At 41.3% G+C, this 24,890-nt stretch overlaps 1 protein-coding gene across 2 annotated transcripts in view; it reads left to right on the forward strand.

Annotated features, from left to right (window-relative positions):
- The first annotated feature begins 9,610 nt into the window (after positions 1 to 9,610).
- LOC119374005 (regulation of nuclear pre-mRNA domain-containing protein 1B) overlaps positions 9,611 to 24,890 on the forward strand; it is a 36,260-nt gene continuing 20,980 nt past the window's right edge. The window contains exons 1-5 of one of the 2 annotated variants that reach the window (XM_049420088.1): positions 9,611 to 10,050; positions 13,930 to 14,059; positions 17,999 to 18,159; positions 20,678 to 20,838; positions 21,408 to 21,534. In XM_049420088.1, coding sequence (XP_049276045.1) covers positions 9,900 to 10,050; positions 13,930 to 14,059; positions 17,999 to 18,159; positions 20,678 to 20,838; positions 21,408 to 21,534 — 730 coding nt within the window. In that variant the 5' untranslated portion in view covers positions 9,611 to 9,899. The remainder of the gene's footprint in view (positions 10,051 to 13,929; positions 14,060 to 17,998; positions 18,160 to 20,677; positions 20,839 to 21,407; positions 21,535 to 24,890) is intronic. The other variant, XM_037644069.2, reaches the window with a different exon arrangement.

Consider the following 24,890-nt stretch of genomic DNA (forward strand, 5'->3'; position numbering starts at 1 on the left):
TCGTGTCTGCTTCATGCCAACTAGCTGCAAACCCTTCAGATGTTCAATACAGACATTGAACTTATTCAACCATGAAAGAAAGTGAAAAATTTACAACTATTTGTCTGCTCTGTGAAACACAAGACATTGATCAATTGATGTTTCTTTACAAAATGGTTATTTTTTTTTAAAATGAACTGAACTTTGTCTGCTGGAGAGTTCCTTAATATGCACCCATAGCTCATTACGAAACATGTTTTCGCATTCCACCCCCATCAAATGCTGTTATCATAGCACAAAGAGCGCCATATATCATAACGAAACTGATAACTAGGGGTGTGCGGATATTCGAGTTTCGAATTCAAATCGAATAGTACCTAATTGAATAATTCGATTCGAATTTCAAATAGCTAGTACACTCAAACCTCATTATAACGAAGTTGCATCTTTCACGAAAATAACTTCGTTATATCCGAAAATTCGTTATAAACGTATATTCCTAACACTGTATGTATTGCAAGACTATTTCTCATTTACTTCGTTATAACCGATATTTTGTTATATCCGTGTTCGCTATATCAAGGTTTCAGTGTATTCAAAGTTTCGAATAATTCGACAGGACGAATATCTAAAACGCGACACAAGCCAGTTGTGCGCCACTAAACTGACCCTCTGCAGTGCTCAATAAACTGTGCTTTCATTCTACAAGTCATGATCACAGCATGGGTGCACAAGTCAGTGGTTCGTTTTATCAAATGACCACGCCACCCCTGGTTTTTGTTGCACATCCTGCATTCTGCTTAATCGCTGAAGCTATGCAGAGTGAAGTGCACATATTGAATCTCATTGCAGTCAACTCGATGGGACCAGAAAAAAATCACCATATTAATATTTTCAATTGTAGCTTTAGCTTACCATTTCATTTTTTGTGACAAAATTCTCAGCACAGTAGGTAAATTTCTGCACAAGAATCCAAGTTTGCTCCTTATTGGAACACATATTTGCAGGACGAGAGTTGGCATTGTTTCTCTGATAGGAAGCTATGGCGACCACAATAACAAATAAAGGCAGTTGTATGTGTGCAAGCTTCCGTAGTGACTGGAATAGCGTGCCGAAACCACAGTTAGTGTAGCATAATCATTGTTTACTCAATAACTGTAAAGAAGACGTAACTGTTCATGTCTTCCCTGCTTTTATAGCAAAATTATTTCTGTTGTTCCAAATATAACGAAGTTTTTTTTAATACTGTAACAACTTTCACTATATGTGAACGAATACATGGGCACCTAATAACGGCTGGGGTTCTTACGTGCAGAAACCACGAGATGATTATGAGGCATGCCGTAGTGAGGGACTGAATTAATTTCGACCACCTGAGGTTCTTTAATGTGCACCTAAATCTAAGTACGTGGGTGATGCTTGCCTTTTTGTACCCATCAGAATGCAGCTTCTGTGGCCAGGAATCGAACCTGTACCCTCAAGCTTAAATAAACGTACCCATAAGGGAGTGTAACAGGAGCAGTTAGTTCACTATATACAGTTTCACTATAATGAGGTTAGACTGTATTTGTTGTAGCCTTGAGGAATTGAAGCTATCTATTAAAAAAAATGTAATTATTTTGCATCAGCACTCCTTTATATTATGGCTAAAAGACAGTAGACAGGCTTTTTGCATCCCATTATCCATAAGAATTCAGCCATCATGGCTGGAAAATGACCCTGGGACTGTGAGGCATATACTACTTTTTTTTTTGTTTTGCTGTGCTGCAATGTTGCATGCTAGGTATGTATATGTAAATGCACTCTGTCAATGATTGTGGCACAAAAGTTTAATGGAGGAGAGAATTCTTTAATGTTATTTATTTGAAAGAAATGAAAGTGTTCCCTATAACCTTTTTGTTGCTACAATCATTGACAGCTATACACCAACCAGGCCAACATTAGACTTTGCTAAGTGATGTGTACCCCCACCAAGAAAGTTATCAGGACATAAAATGCCAGCTTGCTGAAGCCCGCACCTCTATTTAATTGTCACAGGCAAAAACTATCATAGCAGATGAACACCTGACAAACTGACCTTGGCTTCAGTGTAGCACTAGCAGTCATAGATGTGCAACCAAAACCCATGGCTTGCCCCATGATGTGTTATCAGTAGGGGTGTGCGAATAGTGAAATTTCTCCTCAAATCGAATTCGAATCGGATAGTGCCGAATAGTGGCCAAAAATATGGAATATCGAATAGTATATTTATACAAAGCGTGTACCGCCTGCTATGGCAACACAAAAGAAAAATCAGGGACGCTACTGCATGCTGACAGTTTTCTTACGCACTTGTTCGGGATTGGCTTTTGTTCCACCTTTTATGGGCGCGCAAGCATGTTGATAGAAGAGCCGCCATTCCAGTCAGCAGCACCACTCCTAACCTCCTAACGACTAAGAGGGGGGGGGTACGGTAGCTAGGTTTTTTTTCCCCATGGTCGCACAATACGGCTCATCTGACAACGGTAATGTTGTGCTTCATCGCCATGGGCACTCCTGGCCCAAAAATCTTCGGGCGCCCGTTCACAGCAGCATTTTAACTGCGTGCCGGAATGATGGGAGTTTCTGAATTAGTGGTTCAGTGCGGCAGTGGCAAATGCCCAGCGTGAACGAATTTTTATATGCAAAGCCAATGACTGAGGGTTTCGCAGGCCAAAGTCGGGACGTTTTACGGCGCTTGCGGCATACGCGGCCGAACTACGCAAGAAGTCCGTGCCTTCGTTTTGGAAACGAAGTTGTGAAGGGCCTGACAGTTTTCTGATGTGTTTTTCTGCATGCGGAAATGGCATAATCTCCTTTAAGATCAGCATGCGCTCGCTTAACTAGGATGTCTGTGAAAGCTCTAACGAAAGGCCTGCTGTAACTACGTTAGTGTTAGGAGTGGTGGGGTCATGTGATAAAACGAACCACTGACTTGTGCACCCATGCTGTGATCATGACTCGTAGAATGAAAGCACAGTTTATTGAGCACTGCAGCGGATGAGAGGAGAGAGTGACCCCGTTGTATTCGGAAAGAAGCAAAGCAACAAACCAGGCTTCACTCAAATGGAATGCAGAGGACAGAATTAGAGATGAAAGGGTCAGTTTAGTGGCGCACAACCGGCTCTTGGTGGCACTGTCATTGTGCGGCATTCGACCACTGTGCCAGACTGACTCATTGATGTATATTGTCCCTTGTAACCTCTCAAAAGATTTCAAATGTCATATTGAATCATCACTGGTTAGTTGAAGTGAGGCAACCTTTTTTGTCAAAGGTCAAGTTGATTTGATCCCTGGGGATATCGTTAAAATTTGCTATCTGAAAGCTCTTTGCACTTGTGGCAGAATTAGGCTTGTTTTGCTGGTACTGTTTGTTGAATACTCATTTTTTTCTTGTCTTGAGCTTAATGCACAATCTACACAAAAGCTTGTGAGGGTTAGTATGTAGAAAAAAATGTAAGGTGCTCTAGAATCTACTTGATAAGATTGGGTAATTTAATTTAAAATTATGCCCAATGAGAAACTGTTGGACTAAATGATTTGAACAAATTCATGAGAAGTATTCGTAGTTTGGTTTTCATTTGAAGAGGTCACTCTTGCATTGGACTGCCATACTGAAGAGTCACTTAGCAGTATTTTAGCCTAGTCAGAGTTCTGGGTGAAAAATGGACTTTTATGCGCACATATGGTAGTGCGTGGAAATATCGCTGCTAAAATCTTTGAATCAGTGGGATAAGGCACCTCGTTAGAGTAATAATTTTGCAGTGATTAACTTTGTATGATGTACACTTTTATAAATGCAGATTTTACTTTATTTTTCTGTGTTGATTCCTGTGGATTTTTTAATGCAAACTGTGGCTAAGCTTGATATTTACTTTATCATAAATTTTGCGATTGTTGCAACATGTATGAGGCAAGTTTATGCTTGTAACAAATTGGTATAAGGGAAGATGTGGTCACCACTATGTGCATGCCTAATGATTTTTGGTGACTCTTTTGGAAAAATATATGCTCATTTGTTGGTTGGTCCAATACAGCATTCCACATTTCATGTCTTGGTGGCAAAACATTCTTTTTATTTGAGATTATATTTTCAGAGTACTTATAAGTTTTAAGAAAATAGGGTTCTCATGATATGTGCATGTGTCTATTTTTTTCTTCCCGTCTAGCATGCAGTTAGATCTGCTATTTGTGGATTTATTTGCACTAGCCTCAAGACAGTAGTATAGTTTACGGCAGTGCACTCAAGGTGGGTTGGAAAAGCTACACATTTGTAGACATTTCAGATTGCTGTGGAATTAATCAAAATGGGACACAGCGTATGACAAGGCTTGGTGTGAAACCTGTACTTATCTTTTTTTTTTTTTTCTGGCGAAGTGAATGCAGATTTTTACAAATTGATAATCCTCCACATTATAACCATAGTGTGTTGTATATTTATGTATGACAAAGCAATGCAAGACTAATTTTGTAGAAATTGTTTTGTGAAAGCCTGAGATATCCCTTTGTTCTACTATTTCTGAAGTTTGTGTGTCACTGTGGTTTCAGGATATCAGTGTTCTCTGTAGAATGCAGTATAGTTATTTGCCTGCCTTATGAAGGGATAACTGTTAAAAATAGAATTGTTTGCCTCATTCTCATCTCTGTGGCCAATAGCCAAAAGCCTTTAAAAAGTCGGTTGGTCCTTCTTGCATGATTAGCTGTATGTAAGATTACCACCCCACTGGCCATGTCGCACTAAAATAAGTGTTTTTGTTGCTAGTTGTATTTTGTGACTGAGGCTGCACATTCAAGTTTTATATAATTTTAGGTTGTTGAGAAATGTTTGATGATGCCAAATGTTAATTTACCAAATCTAATTCTGGGCCCCACAAGCGCAAAATCGCACAGTAAAAGTGCATCAGGCTCTTGGTTAGCTTCTAAGCTGATGATCTGTATAGGTTAACACATGGATATAGTGCACATAGGTCGGCAAAAAAATTCGAGCTCACTCATACTCACCTCAACCAGACTCACTCTGACTCAGACTCGGTAAATTTTTTCGCAGCCGGACTCACTCGGACTCAAACTCGCAAACATATTGCTCAGTCGGACTCACTCAGACTCACACCTTGACCTGAGCCTGAGTGAGTCAACTTGTGAGTCCGTTAGCATAAAATTAGCTTTTTCGATTATGTTGTGAAGGCTCCTTAACGCCAATATCTCACATAATCGGAGCTCTACGATATGCCTCTTGATCTTGTACCTTCAAATACTTATCAGTGGCTTGAATCCAGTAAGAACGTTTTTATGAAATACATGACTCGTACAGTTTGCGGGGGAACATCATGGCACCCCCCCCCCCACCTCATGCCTCTGATCAATAAATAGTGAAGTAGTGCATGAATGCCTGTGCGTTGAGATATGTGTGCGTAGACTTGAGTATAAACGTAAGCCAATATAAGACTGATAGTAATGCTGAAGATGAGTAGATAGGACCATAGGTCGGCAGTAGATGGTGGAGCTCACTCAGACTCACTCAATATATTTTGTGCTTAGGGCTCACTCGTCCTCAAACTCACCAATATTTTTCTCAACCGGACTCGCTCAGACTCGGACTCACAGCCCTATCTGAGTATGAGTGAGTCTGAGTGAGTCGACTCATGAGTTTGCTGACCTATGATAGTGTAGCACAATTATGAGCATTACTCTGTTGATGCTACATTCTACAGTTGGCCAAAAATGCTGCTTTTTATCAAAGACCTATGTAGTGACCTGCAGTTGCTTGTTTCTTTCCTCTGTGTAGTGCAATGGGGCGGGGGGGGGGGGGTGGCAGAGGGGGTGCAACTATGCTTATAAACTGCCATAATCACTGCACATGACCCAACCTGTAGTAGTTTGTCTTGGCCAGCTGTGCTATGTTCATTGCAAGCTAGAGCACGAGTTATGTGTGCAGGGTAGCAAACCGGTTATTACTAGCAGGTTAACCTCCCTGCCTCTTCCTTTTCATCTATTTCTCTCTTGGCACATGCTGTATTTCGTGTGTTAAGGTCGCGGGATCGAATTCCGGCCTCGGCGGCCGCATTTTCGGTGGAGGCGAAAATGCTCAGGGCCCGTGTGCTTACATTTAGGTGCCTGTTAAAGAACCCCAGGTGGTCGAAATTTCCGGAGCCCTCCACTACGACCTCTCTCGTAATCGTATCATGGTTTTGGGACGTTAAACCCCAACAATTATTATTATTTCGTATGTTCGCTCTTTGAACTACAGGCAGCTCTGTGCAGGTAAATCTTTTTGGCCCAGAGTCATAGGAAAACAAGTGAACTGCAGTTGTTGCTTAGTTTGTATATATATTGTAAGCAGATTCTTCATGTGGCCACAATGATGTCTGAAAATAAAGCCATATATTTTTAAGCAAAGATTTGTTACTGCATAACAGCAGGTAGTATTCCTCGCTCTCTCTCTCTCTTTTTTTTTTTTTGTTCGATGTGATGAAAATTATAAAAAGATGCAACACATTGGCTGTAGATGTATTTGTTTGGTAATGCGAAGCTCATCACCCCCTCCATCAGAGTTCCGGGTGGGGGGGGGACAGCGAAGACTGCAGCGATCGTGGCGATGTGGTATGTTATCTATCGTCGCTCCCAGGTGGCGCACCAGTTTGCTAATGGGGAGCAATGGAATAATGGGGGAAAATAAGGTCATTCTGCCTTAAGAGGCAGAGAGATGGACCGTGAATTTATATTTTTTTTTTTGGTATAACATATTTAATCAATGTAGATAAAGTATTAGGCCAACATGAAACAAGGAAGTTTTTTTTTTTCTATGAGCCTGGTGGCAGACACGTCACCGCCCCGTTATAAAGGGGACGCTCATAGTATCCATCCATCCTTTAATTGAGGTCCCTTTATTTTGCAGACAGACAGACAGACATAGAACTTTATTGGGTCCTGAGAAACGCTACTCTTAGAGCAACGCCGCGGGCCGCTCCCACGTGGTACAGTGCACGTGGGGACGGGGAGGCCTAGCCTCACCGCCGCATCATGGGCTCTCTGGACAGCCCGTAATTGTGGCAAAAACTCTGAACTTCGTAAGGCAGAGTCCCAATCCTGTTCTGTGAGCCGACTTAGGCCCCGTAACGAGGGGCACCGCCAGAGCATATGTTCAACGTTACTGATCTCCCCGCAGTCAGGGCAGCTAGACTCGAAAGCCTCTGAAGAGACGATGCTGAGGAAAGATAGACTAGGATAAGACCTAGTCTGTAGCATTCTAAACGTGATGGCCTGAGGTCTAGACAACTTGCGGTGTGGAGGAGGAAAAGACCGCCTACTCAACTGGTAGTGTTTAGTGACTTCATTGAATGTAAGTAAAGCGTCCCTTAACACCCCACAGTCAACCTGCGGACCTACGTCCACCCCAGCGCGGAGGGTTAGTGCGCGCGCCCGGGAGTGAGCAATGTCGTTGAGGTTTGCGAGGGAGTCCAGTCGGGGTTCGAGATGTGCAGGAAACCAAGTAATGGTATGTGGGGAAAGTGTCCTATTTTCAAGTATTTTGAATGCTTCGGCAGAGATTGAACCCGAGGCAAAAGCCCTGACCGCCGACCTGGAGTCGGTGAAGATTTGCGACCTACTGTCGTCCAAAAGGGCAAGGGCTATTGCCACCTGCTCGGCTCTCGAGGGAGTAGAGTCCCTAAGCGATGCAGCATTTATAGTAGAACCCATGTGATTGACGGAGACAACAGAAAACCTAGCCGAGTGACCGTACTGAGCGGCGTCGACAAAACACACTGAACTAGAATCGTTCCTGATGTTCTTAAGAAGCGTGATGGCTCTCGCCCTGCGCCTGCCTACGTTGTGCTGTGGATGGACGTTCCGTGGGAAGGGAGAAACTTGAATGGCAGGCGCGTCCAGCCCGATGCGTCGCTCGCACCAGGCAAACAAGAGGCAGAACATGTTAAACGCAATCGTTACAGCTGCCATTTTTGTTTTCGGATACCGTAGTGTTTGTTTACAAGACGCATTTCGGAAAATCAGATGCTACATCAAATTATGAACACACAACACGGCGGAGGCACTTATTTGCTAAATACCGCCAGCATGCATTCTTTTAAATTTCGAACTGGGTTCACGCGCTTCTGTTGACCCCGCTGGTAAATATCTTTTTTGGTTCCATCGCGCGCGCCTCGTGCACCTAGCTCTTTAATTTCATGCTGGTATTCCTATTGCTAAAATATGCTTTTTTGTTCACAGGAGAGCATGGTCATTTTGCTTCGTTAGTTGGCTAACGGTAAGCTCGCGAACTCACCTTCCCGCGTTCGTCACTAACATGGATGAGAACAGCGGGCAGGTCATTCCCTCAGTAATGAAGCCTCCAGATGCAAATAACTGTTCTTAATTTCCATCGATCACACATTTACAGCCATTTGAAACAAACACAATTATTGTAGCGAATCAAAAGCGCTCTTTTCCACATAAGATAAAACAATTGAAACAAAACGATGCACATTATATATCATCGCACATTTGTAAGCGCTTATATAAGTAAAGGCACTCCTTATAATCACAACTACATTCATAATAAGAAAAACAGTGAAACAGAACAATCATTGCACGTTGCATGATAATTACGTAAAAGAGGTATACAAAACACTTTTTCTGAATTGCTGATACATTATAAAAATACACATTAAAATAAAGCAGTCATTTATATGACATCCTTGCACATATTTTATATGATAAAACGAAACAAAATTATTGCACGTTTGTAACGGCATCCTTCATTGCAATGCTGCTACCAGACTTTCTTGAAGCCAGTCGTTTGCTCTCTGCTTCAGCATTGGATTTTTTTTACTAGAATGTGCTTCTCCTTCGCAAAAGCAATTGAACAATCCTTCTGGGTAATTCATGGCATGACGGAAAACAAGAGTAAACAGAGATGCCTACTTTCTCCTGGAATGCTAACTGTTTTAAGAGGTCTAATTCATTCTTCCTAAAGTATGCCTCTGAAAGCTCAACAACATGCAAAACTGCTGCTGAGGGAATGGCAATTGTGTTTATAGTCTTTCGTGTAACTTTTCATTTGTTGAAGCTTGGAAGCGTTAGCCTCGTCAGAGATTGCAGTTCGACAGTCTTGACAGGCCAAACTATTTTTTATGCACCGAACACACCCAGCAAGGTAGGTCAATGACCCCGCGCACGTGCGGAGGTGTTTCTACGCCCAATAATGGCGTCGTTTTCCGGCGACAGCGCAATACCTTACAGCACAAGAGGCGGAGGGGCCATTGGGGATAAGGATAACTGGTCACGTGTCGAGCCTGGTCCAATAGGGGAGCACAAGAGGACGCAGAAGAGAGGAGAGACGCTGAGGGCGGGGAGGACTTTCTTCCTCTCCTTTTTGTACAATGGTTTGCGCTACCTTTGGAAAATAGAGGGACCTTACTCGCCTTACTGTCCTTCGTGTCCTCCGCACTTTTTTTAGGCGCTGCGCCGTGCTCCCGACCGGGCTGCAGAAATCCCAAACGCCAGAGATCCCAAACGTTTTTTTTTTCTTTCTTTTCTCTTCAACATAAGCTTAGTTCAAATTAAATCGTCTGTTCAGGCGATATTTAAGTTAACATTCAGGCTGTGAAGACTACGGTTTAATTTATTACCTCCCTGTCCTTCCGTTTTTTCTTTTGCACTATGTACAACCAGTACAACTCGGAAGTATCAGAAGTATCCACCGTACTTAAAGTGATGATGTGCGCTAATAACTGACGTAAAAACAAACAAAAATAGCTCCACGGGCGCCATCTGGACTACGCTGGACCCCTTGCCTACATGGCTAAGTGTGCAAGCCTTAACGAGACATCGGCATCGAACAAGATGGCAGCTTCGAGCTCGCACTGTGGTATATCGTTCATCGCGCTGATCATATAGACCGCAGTATGTCCGGATTCACAGAGGCTGCATTGGAACGAAAGCTAGCTGAGCTAAACAACTCGCAGCAGAGTATTCAGACGTTGTCTCTATGGCTTATTCATCATCGAAAACATCACAAGACTATCGTGCATGTCTGGCTACGAGAACTCAAGAAAGGTAAGCGGCTTCTTCTAAAACTGTCTCTTGTGCTACGTATGAGCATGTTAGACTTGTTCTAGCCTTCTATAACCTACGTACTGCAACACGTTAATATTACTAATTGGCTGCGACTCGCTCTTTCGTGTCTTGTGGCCAGCTACTCGTTAGAATGGCTGCAATTTTGTCGGCGTATTTACCTTGCTGTTCACGCGCTGCTCTTTTTTTTTTTTTTAAGATACCTGCAATGGGGCTCAGACACATCGAACACATCAGTTTCTGAAGGACAAGTAACGCTGCTATTTTATTATTTTATTATTTGGGTAATGCGACCTGGGTTGTGTTGCAGTGGCAGCAGCGCGAATGGAGTTTGCACTGTATTCCATGTATTCCATGACCTGAAAGAGGACCTTTAATTCATCAGAATTAACAGGTAGCACGGTAACTGTAGCAGTTCCTTCAGAATAAAAAGCCCTGTTCACTTCAGCAGGCATTTACTTTAGGTTATTTGATGAGGTCGAAATTAATCCGGAGTCGCCCATTACGGCGTGCCTCAATCATATCGTGATTTTGGCACGTAAAACCACACCGTTACTAGGCTCTTTGTTGCTGCGCAAAAGTAAACCAGTGACCTGTGACCGATTTATTTAAATGCGCCGTAGTAATGGTAACAAGGTTTAGTTACGATGGCGGTAATTGCTGTAGAGCACTACGGTGGCATCGAACAGAACAGCACGGTACGTCTTCTTCCGTGTTCCATCGCAAACACGAAGGCGTATCAGCATTTTTACAGAATAATTATATTTTCCCTGAGAAAGAGACCTGGGAGACTGCACCCACGTCTCTTTCCAGGACACCTCATAGAAAAAAGCTCTAAAGTGAACCAGTGAGAAGAACCTGAGGAGTTGCATGTTTAATGTTCGTGTTTTCTCCCTAAGTGTGTAACGTACAAAGGTACAAAGGTGACATGGTTGGTTGAAAAATTAACTGCAGAACTTCAACTTGTAGTGAAATACAGAATGTTGCCCCGTGCTTTGTTTTAGTTAAAAAAGAAAGGGGGGGGGGATACTAAAAGGAGCTGTGTTCTACACTTTATATTACACACAACTTTTATGACCGTTTTCTTGCTCTGTGACATTTGGTAGTGTATCTACGTTATGCCTGGTTGACCGCTGTGGTAGCTTAGTAGCTATTGCATTACGCTGCTAAGCATAAGGGCATGGGTATGATAGCTGGCCATAGTAGTGTAATTTTGGTGAGAGTGAAATGTTTTAAGGTGCACGTTTAAGAACCCCAGGTAACCATAATATTTTGGTGTCTCCCACTACAGCATGCCTCATGATGGCTTTGGCACACACAGGAAAAAGATTCACAACCAGATTATGTTGATAACTATTTGGTTATGCTATTATATGTGCAACAAAAAAAAAAAAGAGACTTTGCACATTGCAGGACATAGTTGTTTCCACATAGAGGTCAATTGTGATGTGTGCAGAATGCAAACAGCACACAGTCTCTCTGCTTTGGACGCATGTTGCAGAAGCTCGACTTGTGTTTAACTAATCTGGAACTCTACGCTATGGCACTCCTCATAGTTATGATTGTGCTTTGAAAGACTAATATCGGTGTCACATGGTGCACTGCTGATCGCAATTAAGCCCGATAGGGATCAAATTTCTCAACAGTGATTGGCTTCTTTCTGCAGCTTGTGTAAGGGTGTCAATCACGGTCAAGAAATTCCATCCGGATCAAGCCTGATTACGATCTAGAGTGACCGTTTGACACCGGTATCAGTTCCATCATACAAAAAAAAGCTATCGCTGAAAGATGGGAAGGACTACAGCAAGCAACATTTTGCTGTCCTCTTGCTATTTTTCCCATAATGTAAAGCAACTACTTGCTGATAGTAATATGAAGTTTATTCTACTGAGGAGGCAATATTGTCGAGATAATAAGCTTTAATTTAATTTTTGTGGCTTGAAGTTGCAGTTTTGTGTGGTGCTGCTGAGATACTGTGGCACAATGGCTGCAGAGCTAGAGGTGACACATTCGACCCTAGTGGCAGTGGCCGCATTTGATGATGGTAAAATATAGAAATGCTTGTGTATTTAAATTTACGTGCCCATTAATTTAGCCTTTATTTGTCCAAATAATCTGGAGTTGCCCACTATGGTGGGCCTCATAGTCAGATAGTGGTTTTGGCGCGTGCAATCGTGTAGTAATTTTTTTTATTTTCACTGGGGCAATTAACGAGCATGTTGGCAGCAAAGAATAACTGGACGTGGCATTATTCTGTGATAAAACATGAATTACTGCAACACTGAAAGTATCCTCAGGCAAGTATACACACCCGCACGAATGGGCCTCTAGGTCGTTAACAGTAATTGATGCTTGTTGGCGGTGGCCCTGCCTTAATGTGCTTCAATTTATAAACATGTTTTTAGAAATAGTAGGTGCAGAAAATATTGCAGTTACAGAAGTTTTTACTTTTTCACTCTTCCATGTCATGGTCGCATAGTAAAGTATTAATGGGTGTTGCTGCCATTCCTGAGCATGTGCTCATAAGTTTTGTGCTTACCTTCTTTTCCGCCCCTATGTGACTTTTGATGTGATAGTTGGCATCTGTGTTTTTTTTCTTTTTTTGTATTTTTGTGTGTCCGTGTCTGCTAAATTTTCCGTAATTCTAAGCAGCATCCACTGCAGGAGCTTAGCAAGTAAGTAAGGTATCGTGCAGCCAAGCTTGAAGGTGCGGGTTCAATTTCCGGCCATGGCAACCACATTTTGATGGGGGATGGAATGCAAGGACACCTGTGTACTTAGATATAGGTCCGTGGTAAAGAACCCCAAGTGGTCTATATTAATTCACAGTCCACCACTGTGGTGTGCTTCATAGTCATGTGGTTTTGGCTTGTGAACCCCAGCAATTAATATGCAATTTTAAGCAGCTGTAAGGTTGTGTTACTCTGCTAACACATTTAAGGCTGTGTCAAAGTGTAAAAGGATGCTGGAACCACTCATTAAGGCCTACACATCAGCTATTGCATTTGCCACTGCAGTGAATTTCCAACGCAGCAAATCCCTCTACCTCCGCTTGTACTTCATAAGTTTTTAAAAAAAATTGAGGCAATGGATTTGTAAGGCATTAAACTCCAATACTGCGGTCATTTGACGATTACTTGGAAATGTGTTGCAGGACCGCTTTGATGCATGCGTTGCATACCCCTACAATAATCTAATTTTGCCTACTGTATACACTTGCAAGGAAAGTTAGTGAGACTGCAGCACCAGCAGAAAATACAAATCACTTCATGCATAAATGCAAACATGGAATATCTTCGATTCGTTGCATTGGGCAAACATTCGCGCACAGGCTCTACTGCCTAACTTTAATCAGCATAACCAGACAGCTGTATTCTTTCTCAGTTTTTTTTTCAGCATCTTTGTTTTCAAACATTTGCTTACGAGTGTGTCTTCAAAATGGATGAAACCAACTTATAACCTAAGCGTAATTTTGTTTTTCTTCATAAATCTGCATGTTTCAGTCTCACTGACAAACACAATGGTTGTCATTTTTGCATGTTCTTCCTTAACTTGGGCTATGTTGACAACTGTGTGGCCCAGAATTCTGCTATGTTCACTGGCAGTTTGAAGTGTTATGCTTTTCATATCTTATTGTCGTTTTGGTAACCGAGCAGTGAATATGTGGGTGTCTGCAGCTGTGGTGCATTTCTCCTGCTGAAGGGAAATTCGCAGTTTTACCTTTTCAAATCTTCAAGGATGTAGAATGCCATTAAGCTACTGTATTTTTATTTTTCGTAAAGTCTATTTTAGCTGTTTGTATAATTCAGTGCATAATTAAAGCACACATTTGTTGAACCCTAAATTTTTTTTTTTTTGCAGCCAAACCGGCTCGGAAGCTGACGTTTATGTATCTTGCAAATGATGTCATCCAGAACAGCAAAAAGAAAGGACCTGAATTCACCAAGGAGTTTGCTACCGTTTTGGCTAAAGCCTTTGCCCACATATCAGTGTATGCCTCTTGTTGCTGTACTAGAATGTTAAGTGTTCCAATTTAGCATACTTGAAAAACACTGCACATTTAATGCACAATGAACTAACTTTTCAACCATGTCAAAATAACTAGCACAATCTTAAAATGTAACTGGTATTGGCTATTTAAGTGGGAAGCGCACCTTTTTATGTTCATCTGTCACGACCTCATGATGGACTGTGCATCCAAAGGTGTGCTCTAGTTATGGTCCCTAGCCAGTATAGAAGGGGCAAGAATCATTGGTTATGGAGGAAAGTGGTGTGAATGGGAAATTTGGGGGTTTTTCCACGATGACTGCTGCCAGCTGAGCTGAGTCTTTTCCTTCAGTACACTGGGGTTTCTGTTTCTCAACCTCTCAAAGCTGAGTTATTGTCACATAAATTGCTGTAGCTATCAGGCCAGGAGTTGTGGTTTTTGTCAGCATGGACCACGAGTGATGCAAGTATACGGCTGCTGCCTCTTAAACATGAAGCTTTTTTGTTAGGTGCACAATGTGACAATCAAAACTGGCTTTGACACTGACGTTGCAGTGTGGTTTTTTTTTAATGTAGAACAATAACCTCAATAGGCATGAGTTTCGTACTGAAATGAATGTGTGTGCTCTGTAGGAATTCCTTCAGTTCTGACAAGAATTACTGTGGAGTACCAAGATATTATGAAAGAACAGTTAAGATAACATATAAACCCTATGTCGAACAGCCGCTCGATCTGAAAATTCTGTGGCAGGAAAGTCGAGCTAAATGTGTCTAGGTTCCTTCAAAGAAAAAAAGTTTCAGACCTCAGTTCGCTGATGCAAGTCTTATTGTATTTGCACACTAAGTAATGTCTGTATCTTGGTGAATATAAATTACTTGTTCGAACGCGAGCCAAGACGTAGTCATTAATGAAGAATAAATGTTCTTGGTTAAAGGGATCCTTAAACAGTTAGATGATTTTTTACAAAATTGTTGAGGTGGTAGTAGTGCTTTGGATCATTAACAAACCTATTTAAGCGCTGTGCATAAAGTGTGTGATTTATTATAAGGTTTTAGGCATGGCCATTGCTACAGATAGCAGTGTGACACCACACTGAGTTTTTGGTCAGCCCTCTTTTAGGACTGCACTACAGCTGATTAGTAGTTCCCTGCTTCCAAGCACAGCTTGCAAGCAGAGAAACCACTAACCGCCTATGCCTCCCATCATACAAGGAGCTCCGTTTTAAATTGTGGTGTGATGATTTACTCTGGTTGTAGCCTAACCACTTACACAATTTCAAAAACTATAATGGGTGGTGCTGCAACACAGATAAAGTGTTTCAAGAGTCTTTAGCCTTCTTTTTTTGTATTTTGTCATTTTGCTTTTGTTAAAGCTCTTCATTTTGTATGTGCCTTGTCACAACATTTAAAAAAAAGAATTGTGTCAGTGAAATTTCGCCCCGCCACGGTGGTCTAGTGGTTATGGCGCTCGACTGCTGACCCGAAGGTCGCGGGATTGAATCCCGGCCACGGCGGCTGCATTTTCGATGGAGGCGAAAATGTCTGAGGCCCGTGTACTTAGATTTAGGTGCACGTTAAAGAACACCAGGTGGTCGAAATTTCCGGAGACCTCCACTACGGCGTCTCTCATAATCATATGGTGATTTTGGGACGATAAACCCAAGATATTATTATCAGTGAAATTTCAGTGCAATGCTTGTGGCATGTGCAAGATACCAGAAGGCTGGCACAGGCCAAGTTTCTGTATATGCAACATAAATGGCAGTTCTTGCAGCCTGCACAGTTTTCTGGTACTTTTGTACGTTGTGACACTATGCTTGAACGAACGAACAACCTTTAGTTAAGATTTTTAAAATTTTATCTACAGTTTTAATTTTTGGCCCCCAAATAAGCTACCACTTAACCAGATGATAAGAAGGGGCATGAATATTAGCATTTTTTTTTTTTTTTGAGTCTCTGAGCAATTCACCTCAAGTTAAGGATCTTTACCAAGCTCTCGATTCTCAGTCGTAGAGCTTTATTACTTTATTTCTGGTATATGGCACAACAGAACATTGTGCAGCTTGAAGTTGAAGGGAGTGACAACCAATTTTTATGGTGCCTATTTTCTTTAATGCAACGGAAAGCTTACCAGTGAGAGTGTCTAATCACGGAATGATAATGTGGAAAACACCGTGAAACATTTTTAATCAGAATTTTTCTATCTGCGCGAAGAGGATGCTGGAATCTGTCTCTATATTTCATGTCTTTTCATGTCTACCAGGATCTAATCACACGTTCTGGCCATTTGTCGGTCCCTTTAAGCCTTTAACAGTGCTGTTTGCCTGGAAGATAGAACTTTTGGTCATTGCACACTTAAAGCAAGCTTCCTTAGACTATAAAGCAGCGCAGACATTGCTACCTTGATTCTTTGTCATAGCTTTGACAAGGTCCAAGTACTACACAGTCATCAATATGCAGCTGTAGAAGTAATTGGCAGCTATGGCAAATTTGCTCAAAACTTCTCAACCTCTACCAGCTATGCACTCTGCCTTGTTTTCATATGATGCTCCATAGGCAGCAGTAAGAATTTTGCACTGCACCTGCGCAAGTTGGTTTGCACACAGCATCAGGTTCAATACTAAATCATGGGTGGTGGTAGGATAAATGCAACAGCTCTGCACATATTGAACTAGTACTTGAAATCCAACTCTTAAGCCACTAAGCATTCTAAAGATATTTACACAGATAATAAAACTTAAGACAGCACTCACTTGGACTCCACCCCTTTGTCTTCTTTTTGTGCCAAGTTGCCTTAAGTGTGCGGCCGGTTGCTATAGTCCTTATTCGGTCATTTTTGGTACGTGGACATTTACCCTCTTTCCATACTCCCGAACACCTGTGATGAGTGGAAGTTGATAATTATTAATTAAAAAAGTAAAAAGCAATGCTAAGGGCTGTCAGCAGAGGCTTGTTGAAGATGGGCTAGTGTGAGTTATGCATACTACTTTTAAGCACAAATTGCATGTAAAAGAGTACACAAAAAAGTGTACAAGCTTCTTTATTTTTAAGATAATTCGCATTCAACTTGGGAAGTGTTACGTAGCATTTAACTTGTTCTGTGCTTGGACAAGCAGTGTTATTGGAGATTATGTTGCAAAAAATGGGGAGCATAACAGAACAAGCGAATTACATTGTGTGAACACCCCTGAGCACCGTTGTCTGAAAAAGTAATTAGTGTGAACACTTTCATAAGATTATGCATGTGGTTCCAGAGAAGGGGAAGGCTGATAATTGCAATGGACGTATGCTGCATCTAGATAGTATGTGAAAGTGGACATCTTTGAAGTGACGCAAGTCGAACAGAAGATGAAGAAAGAGCAACACAAGCCTAGATTCTGTTTTCCTTCCATTAAGTTTGTGCTGTTTCAAATATGAACAATAAGGGGATACTAAAGGGAAAAGAGATTTTTTTCATACTGATAAACTACTCTTTCACATTACCAGCTCTTGCCGTGAGAATGGTGAGCGAGAAAACGTGCATAAAGAAAATGCAGATGACGACTCCACATCAACTCTTTGTGACTTTAGGTTTTGATGGCATGTACTAGTGCCTACATAGTTCTTAATTGATAAAAATGAATTGTTCTGTGAAGGGGCCAGAGACTTCACATACCAAGTCTGCAAGGAACTTGCAGTAGAGGTTCCTTGCAGTCCTATTTTTGTCTTCTTTGTCTATAATTGAGGTGACACGGCGGGCACCAAGAATGTTATATTGCTAGCAGATTTGTCTTATCACTACGAGGAGACGTACCTTTTCTGTCATGTGGGGATGTGGTCAAGGAGTGTCATGGCAGTTCTACATTTTTCTTACACCTTTAACATTTGATCTTTGTGCTGTACCTTGTTCAAGAGCACAAGATGTGGTGTCATGCTCGACCTTCTACCGTACTTTTTTTAACAGGAGAGATACAGACCAGAAGACGCATGCAGGCTTGCGGAGAATTCTTAGTGTGTGGAAAGAGAGATCTGTTTTCGATTCTCATCAGATTTCGGACTTTGGCCAATATCTCTCGGACAAGGTGTCTGAAGCAGAAACCGTGAAAGACTCTGGCCAAGATGCAGGTGTTCTACCTTCCCATGCTTTTGTACCATTTGCTTCTTCTGGATTGTTGGTTTTCTGTAGATATTTGCACTTAACTGCTAAAGTGGGCTAGTATCTTTCTGCTTGCTAACATGGCCACCATGTGGTAAATCTTTGCAGAATACGAAATAAATTGATGTTATGCGTAGTGCAATACCATGCTATCACTGTTAACTTGTTACGCTTTGGGTGATACTAGGACTTTTTTTTAGTAGTAGGTATGTCCTTGTAGCTTCCTTTCTCCTTGTTATGTGAAGGTCTTCACAAAGTGGTGGCAGTCTGAAGCCTCAGTAGCTCCAGTATGCAACAAATAAGTACTACTATATTCTTCATTATGGCAATTCAAAACTGTGCAAAAGTGTAGCGTGGATTAAGTATGCCAGAGCAACATCATGACATGCAGAGCAGATGTTCACATGTCGTTACATAAACTAATGTATGGTAGCGGGTATACGTGCCTTGTGCTACCAAAAGCTATGTGTGCCAAGCCATTTCCAGCGCTTCCAAATGGCTATTTTAACTTCGATCTCAAGCAGTGGCTGTTTGGATACTGCTATACAGCTTGGACCAAAGAGTGCTCTGGTCTTGATTGTTTGGGAATGTAGACTGCCTTCTAGGTCTTCACTTTCTTGTTACTGACTTCTCTTAAGCTGCATTGAATGCAAATAATTTTTCAAGTTTCCCATCGATGGCAATGAGCAACTTCAATGCAACTTCAATGATGAAGCCGCCATATGAACAAATGGGAAGATAGCCGGTAATGGGGAACTTCAAAAATTTTTTCCTTCCTTAAAACAAAAATTGTAATGATAAAAGCTGCCATATAAAAGGAACTGTTTATTTGCTTTCGATTGAGGTATAAAGCTGACTTTTAATTGGAGCACCACGTGGTGTCAACTGCGTCTCATTATGGCTCAAAATGAAGATTCTCACAAATTTGTGATTTTTTCTCATAAGATTTGCAAACTTCAATAGTCTAAAAAGGAAAGAAAAGAAGAAAAAAAGGAAAGAAATGCAAACATAGAACATTTTGACATTTGTAGAGGCGTGTATGGCAGAAAAGTTTCAGTAATATAACTGAGATTGGAGCACCTTAAGCAGACTCCTTTGCTTCACATGTGAAGCAAATTTGGCATTGAAACACAGAACAATACTATCAGAATTAATTTTTGAACAAACGTCCCTCAGACGACATTCTGTGAAATTCGGAAGGCTCCCACATGACCAAACATTTTTTTTTCTCCGTAATATTCTAGCAATTAACTGTTTTCAGTGCATGAAATCGCCACAATTTTTTCTTATCACATTTGAGATGGTCACCAAAATGGCTGGGATGTTTGGTGTGGAATGAACCTCTTGTAAAGGAAACAATTTAGTGAAATAGAAGATGGTGCAGCATGCTCAGATTTTATCATTTCTATTGTAACCTTAGTTGACTGCCCTATGCCAGTTGGCCTAATCAGTTGCTAATTCCAACTGCTCGAAAAACTGTGATGGCAGTTGAATGTATGAATCCACGCTGTACTTGTTGACGTATTTTCCCTGCAAAACTTAATGTGAGTTTGAAGTTGTTACATTAAGTGATTGGTGCATACTTGAGAGCTTGAGGCCTCGAACTGTGACTACTGGGTGAATAGCAATGAAATAGAGGCTAATCTTCAGATTTCATTTTGTGGCATTTTTATTTATTTATTTACTAGTACCCTGAAGGCCTGAAGGCATTACAGAGGGGAGTGGTACATGTGAGAATACGTAAGAGATGGACAGTTATATTGGAGTAAAAAGATGCTACAAAGAATAAATACCTTATTGTACAATAATAACTAGTATGTTTAACAGTAATGTAGCAATACATGTGAAAGTAACAAGGAATAAGATTGCTTAAGGTATAGCGTTGGCTATAGGTGCGTGAAAACCGAGTACTGAATGGAGGCAATTGATCCGGGAAGGCCATTCCAGTCTTTAGAAGTACGAGGAATGGAGTGCAGGTAGGTTTTTGTATGGCACGGTGCAATGCCGTTTTATGTGGTCAATGCATGAAGATGTGTGGGATGGGGGAGGGCAATAGTTGAGAACATAGCTGCGGATTATTATTAAAAAGAAATTTAAAACAAGGACAGGTGAAAATGTTTGTGGCTTGAAGTGAGTAGGGGGAGTTCGAGTGGTTTTCACATTAGTGACGCTGGCAGTACATGGAAGTGATCAATCTAGCAGCGTTATTGTGGACAAGTTCAAGTGAGTTAATGAGTGTGTTAGAGGAAGGATCCCCTATGGAACATGCATATTCAAGTTTTGTACTAATTATTGCTTTGTAGAGAAGGAGCTTCATTGAGGAAGGATCAGGGGAAAAGTTGTGAAATTTTGAGAAAGAAACGGTGGCAATTCTGGTAGCTCCAGAGTGGGGTCCAGAACAGCTTTAACCTTTTTTTTTTTTTTTGTGCATGGCTTACTGCATTGCCCAACGGTTTGCTTGTGTTATATGGCATTTCTCTGGCCCAGTGTACCGCAAGGGACATGCCCCAGTTTCACACGAGGGCACGCCTTTATGGAATGATGCCGAGCCTGCGGCAAAGCGAAAGAAGCCTTCTGATCCTGGCGAAGAACCTTCAGAGAAGACAGACGCTGCCAAGGATGCCGAAAAGCCGGGAGAACCACCAGATGTAAGTAGTACTGTCATAAAGCCTTCTTAACCAGACACTTTATGATCGTAATACTGGTAGTTGCCTGTAGCTGATAGAGCCAGGTGTCGAATAAAAAAAAAATACATATATGGGGTCAGTTCGCCTTTATGTTTAACATGCTCCATTTCGTGAACTGATTTGCCACAGTCGACTTTTACCTTTGACATGCTGATGTTTCACAGTGCTGTAGACTTACATGTGCTAATCTGATATGCAGCAGGCAGCACTGCTGTACCTTGTTGGTTATGAAGGCTGTGTTGCATGCGAGAGTTGTATGTCCATTATTATGAAGTCTGCTCCATAATTCTAACCTGACAGTTGTTTGTTTACAGCCCCTGTGAATTTTTTTTGCAGTGCTATTTCTTTCTTCATAAAAAAAAAATTTACATGTGTTCTAGGCTCACATTTGCTATCCTTAAGTTTTGAGAGTTGTATAGCACTCTAAAGTGAAAAATGTGGGTGCATATGTTTGTGCTGCTATAATTTGTATGCTAGAGCTTTGTAACCCATTTTTTATTTTACTTATTAATATTGATCTTGTCCAACAGCCGGGTGTTCTGATCAAGGCATTGGCAGACTTGGAGAACACAGCCTCCTCTGATGCTGTTGTTCGAGAACGTATAGCCAGTCTACCACCAGAGGTTTCAGATGCCTCCTTGCTAGAGAAAATTCAGGGTGAGTTGACTCCAAGTTTCGAGAGAAAATATTGGTAACATTTGGAAGTTCACTGTTGATGAAGGGCCAGTACTGCATTCAGCCCAGTTGGGAATTCCACTGGATCAGGTATAGCTTTCTTTTGCTCACTTAACAAGAAGGTGTGATCATTTCATTTATTGGTAGCACTTGCAAAGTAGGATGTTTTCTCAGTACATTCAAGTGAAACTGTTCTATTAGTACACCAATGAAGCATACAATCTAGTACCAGATTATTCTTCAGCTTTGGACCAGAATTGCTAGTAGAATTTCTCCGTGTTCAATAGTTTGAATTTAAGAGGGTCCATAAAGACTAAGAAACAATAATTAGATTGTTTCTAAATACTTATTATCAGAGATGAGATTCTGTTGTTTAAGGTTGTCATAGTCTAGCTTTCAAGCCTTGAACAATCTATGTGCAGAGAGTTACTTTATGCACTGAGTATAAGGTCACCTATGATTTTTATTACCCACTACCACTTGGTTTTTATAAAGGGTGTTTTTTTAAGACAATACAGATTTTTTAATAAAAATTCTATGATAGTCAGGCTCCTGTTCTTTTTGCACATGAACTCTGTGTTGAGGCAGACATACTTTCCAACAGCTGAACTGACCTTGACAAAAAGTCATTAACTTATTATTGACTTGAGTGCAGTTGTTTATCTTAGGAAGTTGTAGTGCATAATAATTTATGGCATGCCAATTTTTTAGAAATCGTGAAAGTTGCACATAGTTCGAGATAATTATCATCGAATTTACAGGGTGGAATTGAACGATCGCTCCTGGTGTGCACAAGGCGCGGCGGAACACCAGAACGACACGTGACGAGGAAGTGACGAAATTTGAATGAAGGCGCGCCGAAGCAGAATCTGGTCAGAAAAATCGGCAAGCATTCTGAAATACACAAGTAGGCAGCTTAATGTTTGCGTGTGATGGGTGGTGCTTATCTGTTCCTTTCTTAGACTATAAAGAGGCGTGAAAAACTATTTTGCCTGTCTGCAAGAAGCGCTGCAGTGGCTGCCCATGAGTTTTATGCTTCCCAGACAAAAGAAAAGATTCACATTGCAGTTTTCTTGTGCACAGTTCAAAAGAAAGGGATAAGCACCAAACGCTACGCGCAAAAGTAAGGTGATGCGTGGGCACAAGTGAGATGACTTGTAGCTTTTCACAAAAACACATGGCCGCGGCGCGCCTTCATTCATATTTCGTCACTCCCTTGCGACGGGTTGTTCCAGTCTGACGTAGCAGAACTGTTGCGCTTCGTGCACGCCTTGCGCGATCAATTTCAATTTTGCCCGTGAAGTTCGATGACAAATATCTCGGAACTACATGCAACTTTTGCGATTTTTAAAAAAATAGGTATGCCATAAATTGGCAGGCACTACAACTTTGTAATATAAACACCTACCCTCAAGTCAATAATTAAAAAAGTTAATTAATGAGTTCTTGTTAATTAGTCACAACAGTGTCATTTTAACTGCGGCGAAGTATGTCCACCTAAACATGGAGTTCATGTGCAAAAATGACAGGTGCCTTACTGTCATAGAATTTTTATAAAAAAACTGCATTGTCTAAAAAAAATTGCCCTGTATATATAGAGTTGACCCTTATTACAAGAGGTTGTAATAATCAAGCAAAAAGGGCTTGCTACATTCAAAGTTATTTTCATTTAAAATTATGGGTGCAGAATGTTACAATATGGCGGAGCTTTGCATATGGTACTTTTGTCATAATTAGGGGTGTGCGAATATTCGAAATTTCGAATATTTTTCGAATAGTGTTTGCTATTCGATTCGATTCGCACTGAAATTTTACTATTCGAACTATTCGAACTTCCCAAAGACAAATGCAGTCAACGTCCGGTTGAAAGTGACCCCTTCAGATTTTCAATATGCTTCACCTCATTACAATCTCGTATTGTGGAAAAGCTGCCTTTCAAGCTCCGTTACGGTCGAACTTAGCCAAGAGTCAAAGTCCGGTTGGAAGTGGTCCCTAGATTTTCAATATGCTTCACCTCATCACACGCCCGTATTGCGGCAAAGCTGCTTTTCAAGCTCCGTTACGGTCGAACTTAGGCAAGAGACAGTCAACGTCCGATTGGAAGTGGTCCCTAGATTTTCAATATGCTTCACCTCATCACACCCCCGTATTGCGGCAAAGCTGCTTTTCAAGCTCCGTTACGATCGCAAATGTATTAACTCAAGAAAACGCTGGTTCCAATATGGAGATGAAAGATGTGGCAGAGTTGGGGGCTCAATTAATGCTGTTTTGTACCTGAAATTTGGGCAGGAAGTCCGAAAAATCGGACGCCGAAGCTTTTTAGCATCCAAAATTTCAGATGTTCTTATATATCGACGTCTACGAGGCAGATTTGGAACTCTGGATTTGAAGGGAGCACACCCTTGTCCGCCACATCAGTTGGGCTTCCACGGATGTTGAAAGAGGAGGAGAGGCTGAGGAAATGGCATCTCTGCCCATCACGTGTAAAGTGTTGTCAGCAACACTTTGGTTGCACCAAATCATGTACATAAATACAATTCGGCCTCTACATTGCCTCACTCTTGATAAGAAAGACAACTATGAAATATGACCCCACCAGCGCTTCATCAACCTAGCGAAAAGAAACACTTTCATGTTGCTATCTCACAAGAACATACTTTGGGATTCTCTGCAACTTTTTCTGTAATTTCACTTCGAATTATTCGAAAAATGTTTGAGAAATATTCGAGAATTATTCGAAATTATTCGATTCGATTCGCACTCAATCTTTATTATTCGAATTCGCTTCGCACCCAAAATTTTGCTATTCGCACAGCTCTAGTCATAATGCTTAATTATTGGAAACCCGAGGCATTTGCAAATATGATTGAAAATGTTTAATTAAAATGAAATAGGAAGATAATTGTGTAGTAATTGCATCACTAGCAGCACGGCATCTTGCTGTCTGCCATTTTCCAGGCACAGTGGGCACTGTAAAATTATGAAGCATCCACTGTTGGCTACCCACTGTGGGCACCCACATGGGCTTTGAGATTGCACTGCTGAGCTCAGAAGTTGCAGTTTCAATTCCATCTGTGGCCACATTACAATGGGGTAAAATACAGAAACATTCTTGTATTTGGATACAGGTGTGCATTAAAGAACTTGAAGTGGCATGCCTCTTAATCATGTCACGGTTTTGCCATGTAAAACCGCAGAATTTTCTTAAATACTAATGTTATTGAGCACTGGTAGCACAAACATGGCATTGTTCAAGTTATTGTACATGTGACTGCTGGTGAAACCAATCTGCTGGTTCCAGTAGTGTCGTACAAAAGTGATGTGTTTGTTTGCTAAAA

The sequence above is a fragment of the Rhipicephalus sanguineus genome, chromosome 1, assembly GCF_013339695.2.
Source record: "Rhipicephalus sanguineus isolate Rsan-2018 chromosome 1, BIME_Rsan_1.4, whole genome shotgun sequence".
NCBI classification, from domain to species: domain Eukaryota; kingdom Metazoa; phylum Arthropoda; class Arachnida; order Ixodida; family Ixodidae; genus Rhipicephalus; species Rhipicephalus sanguineus.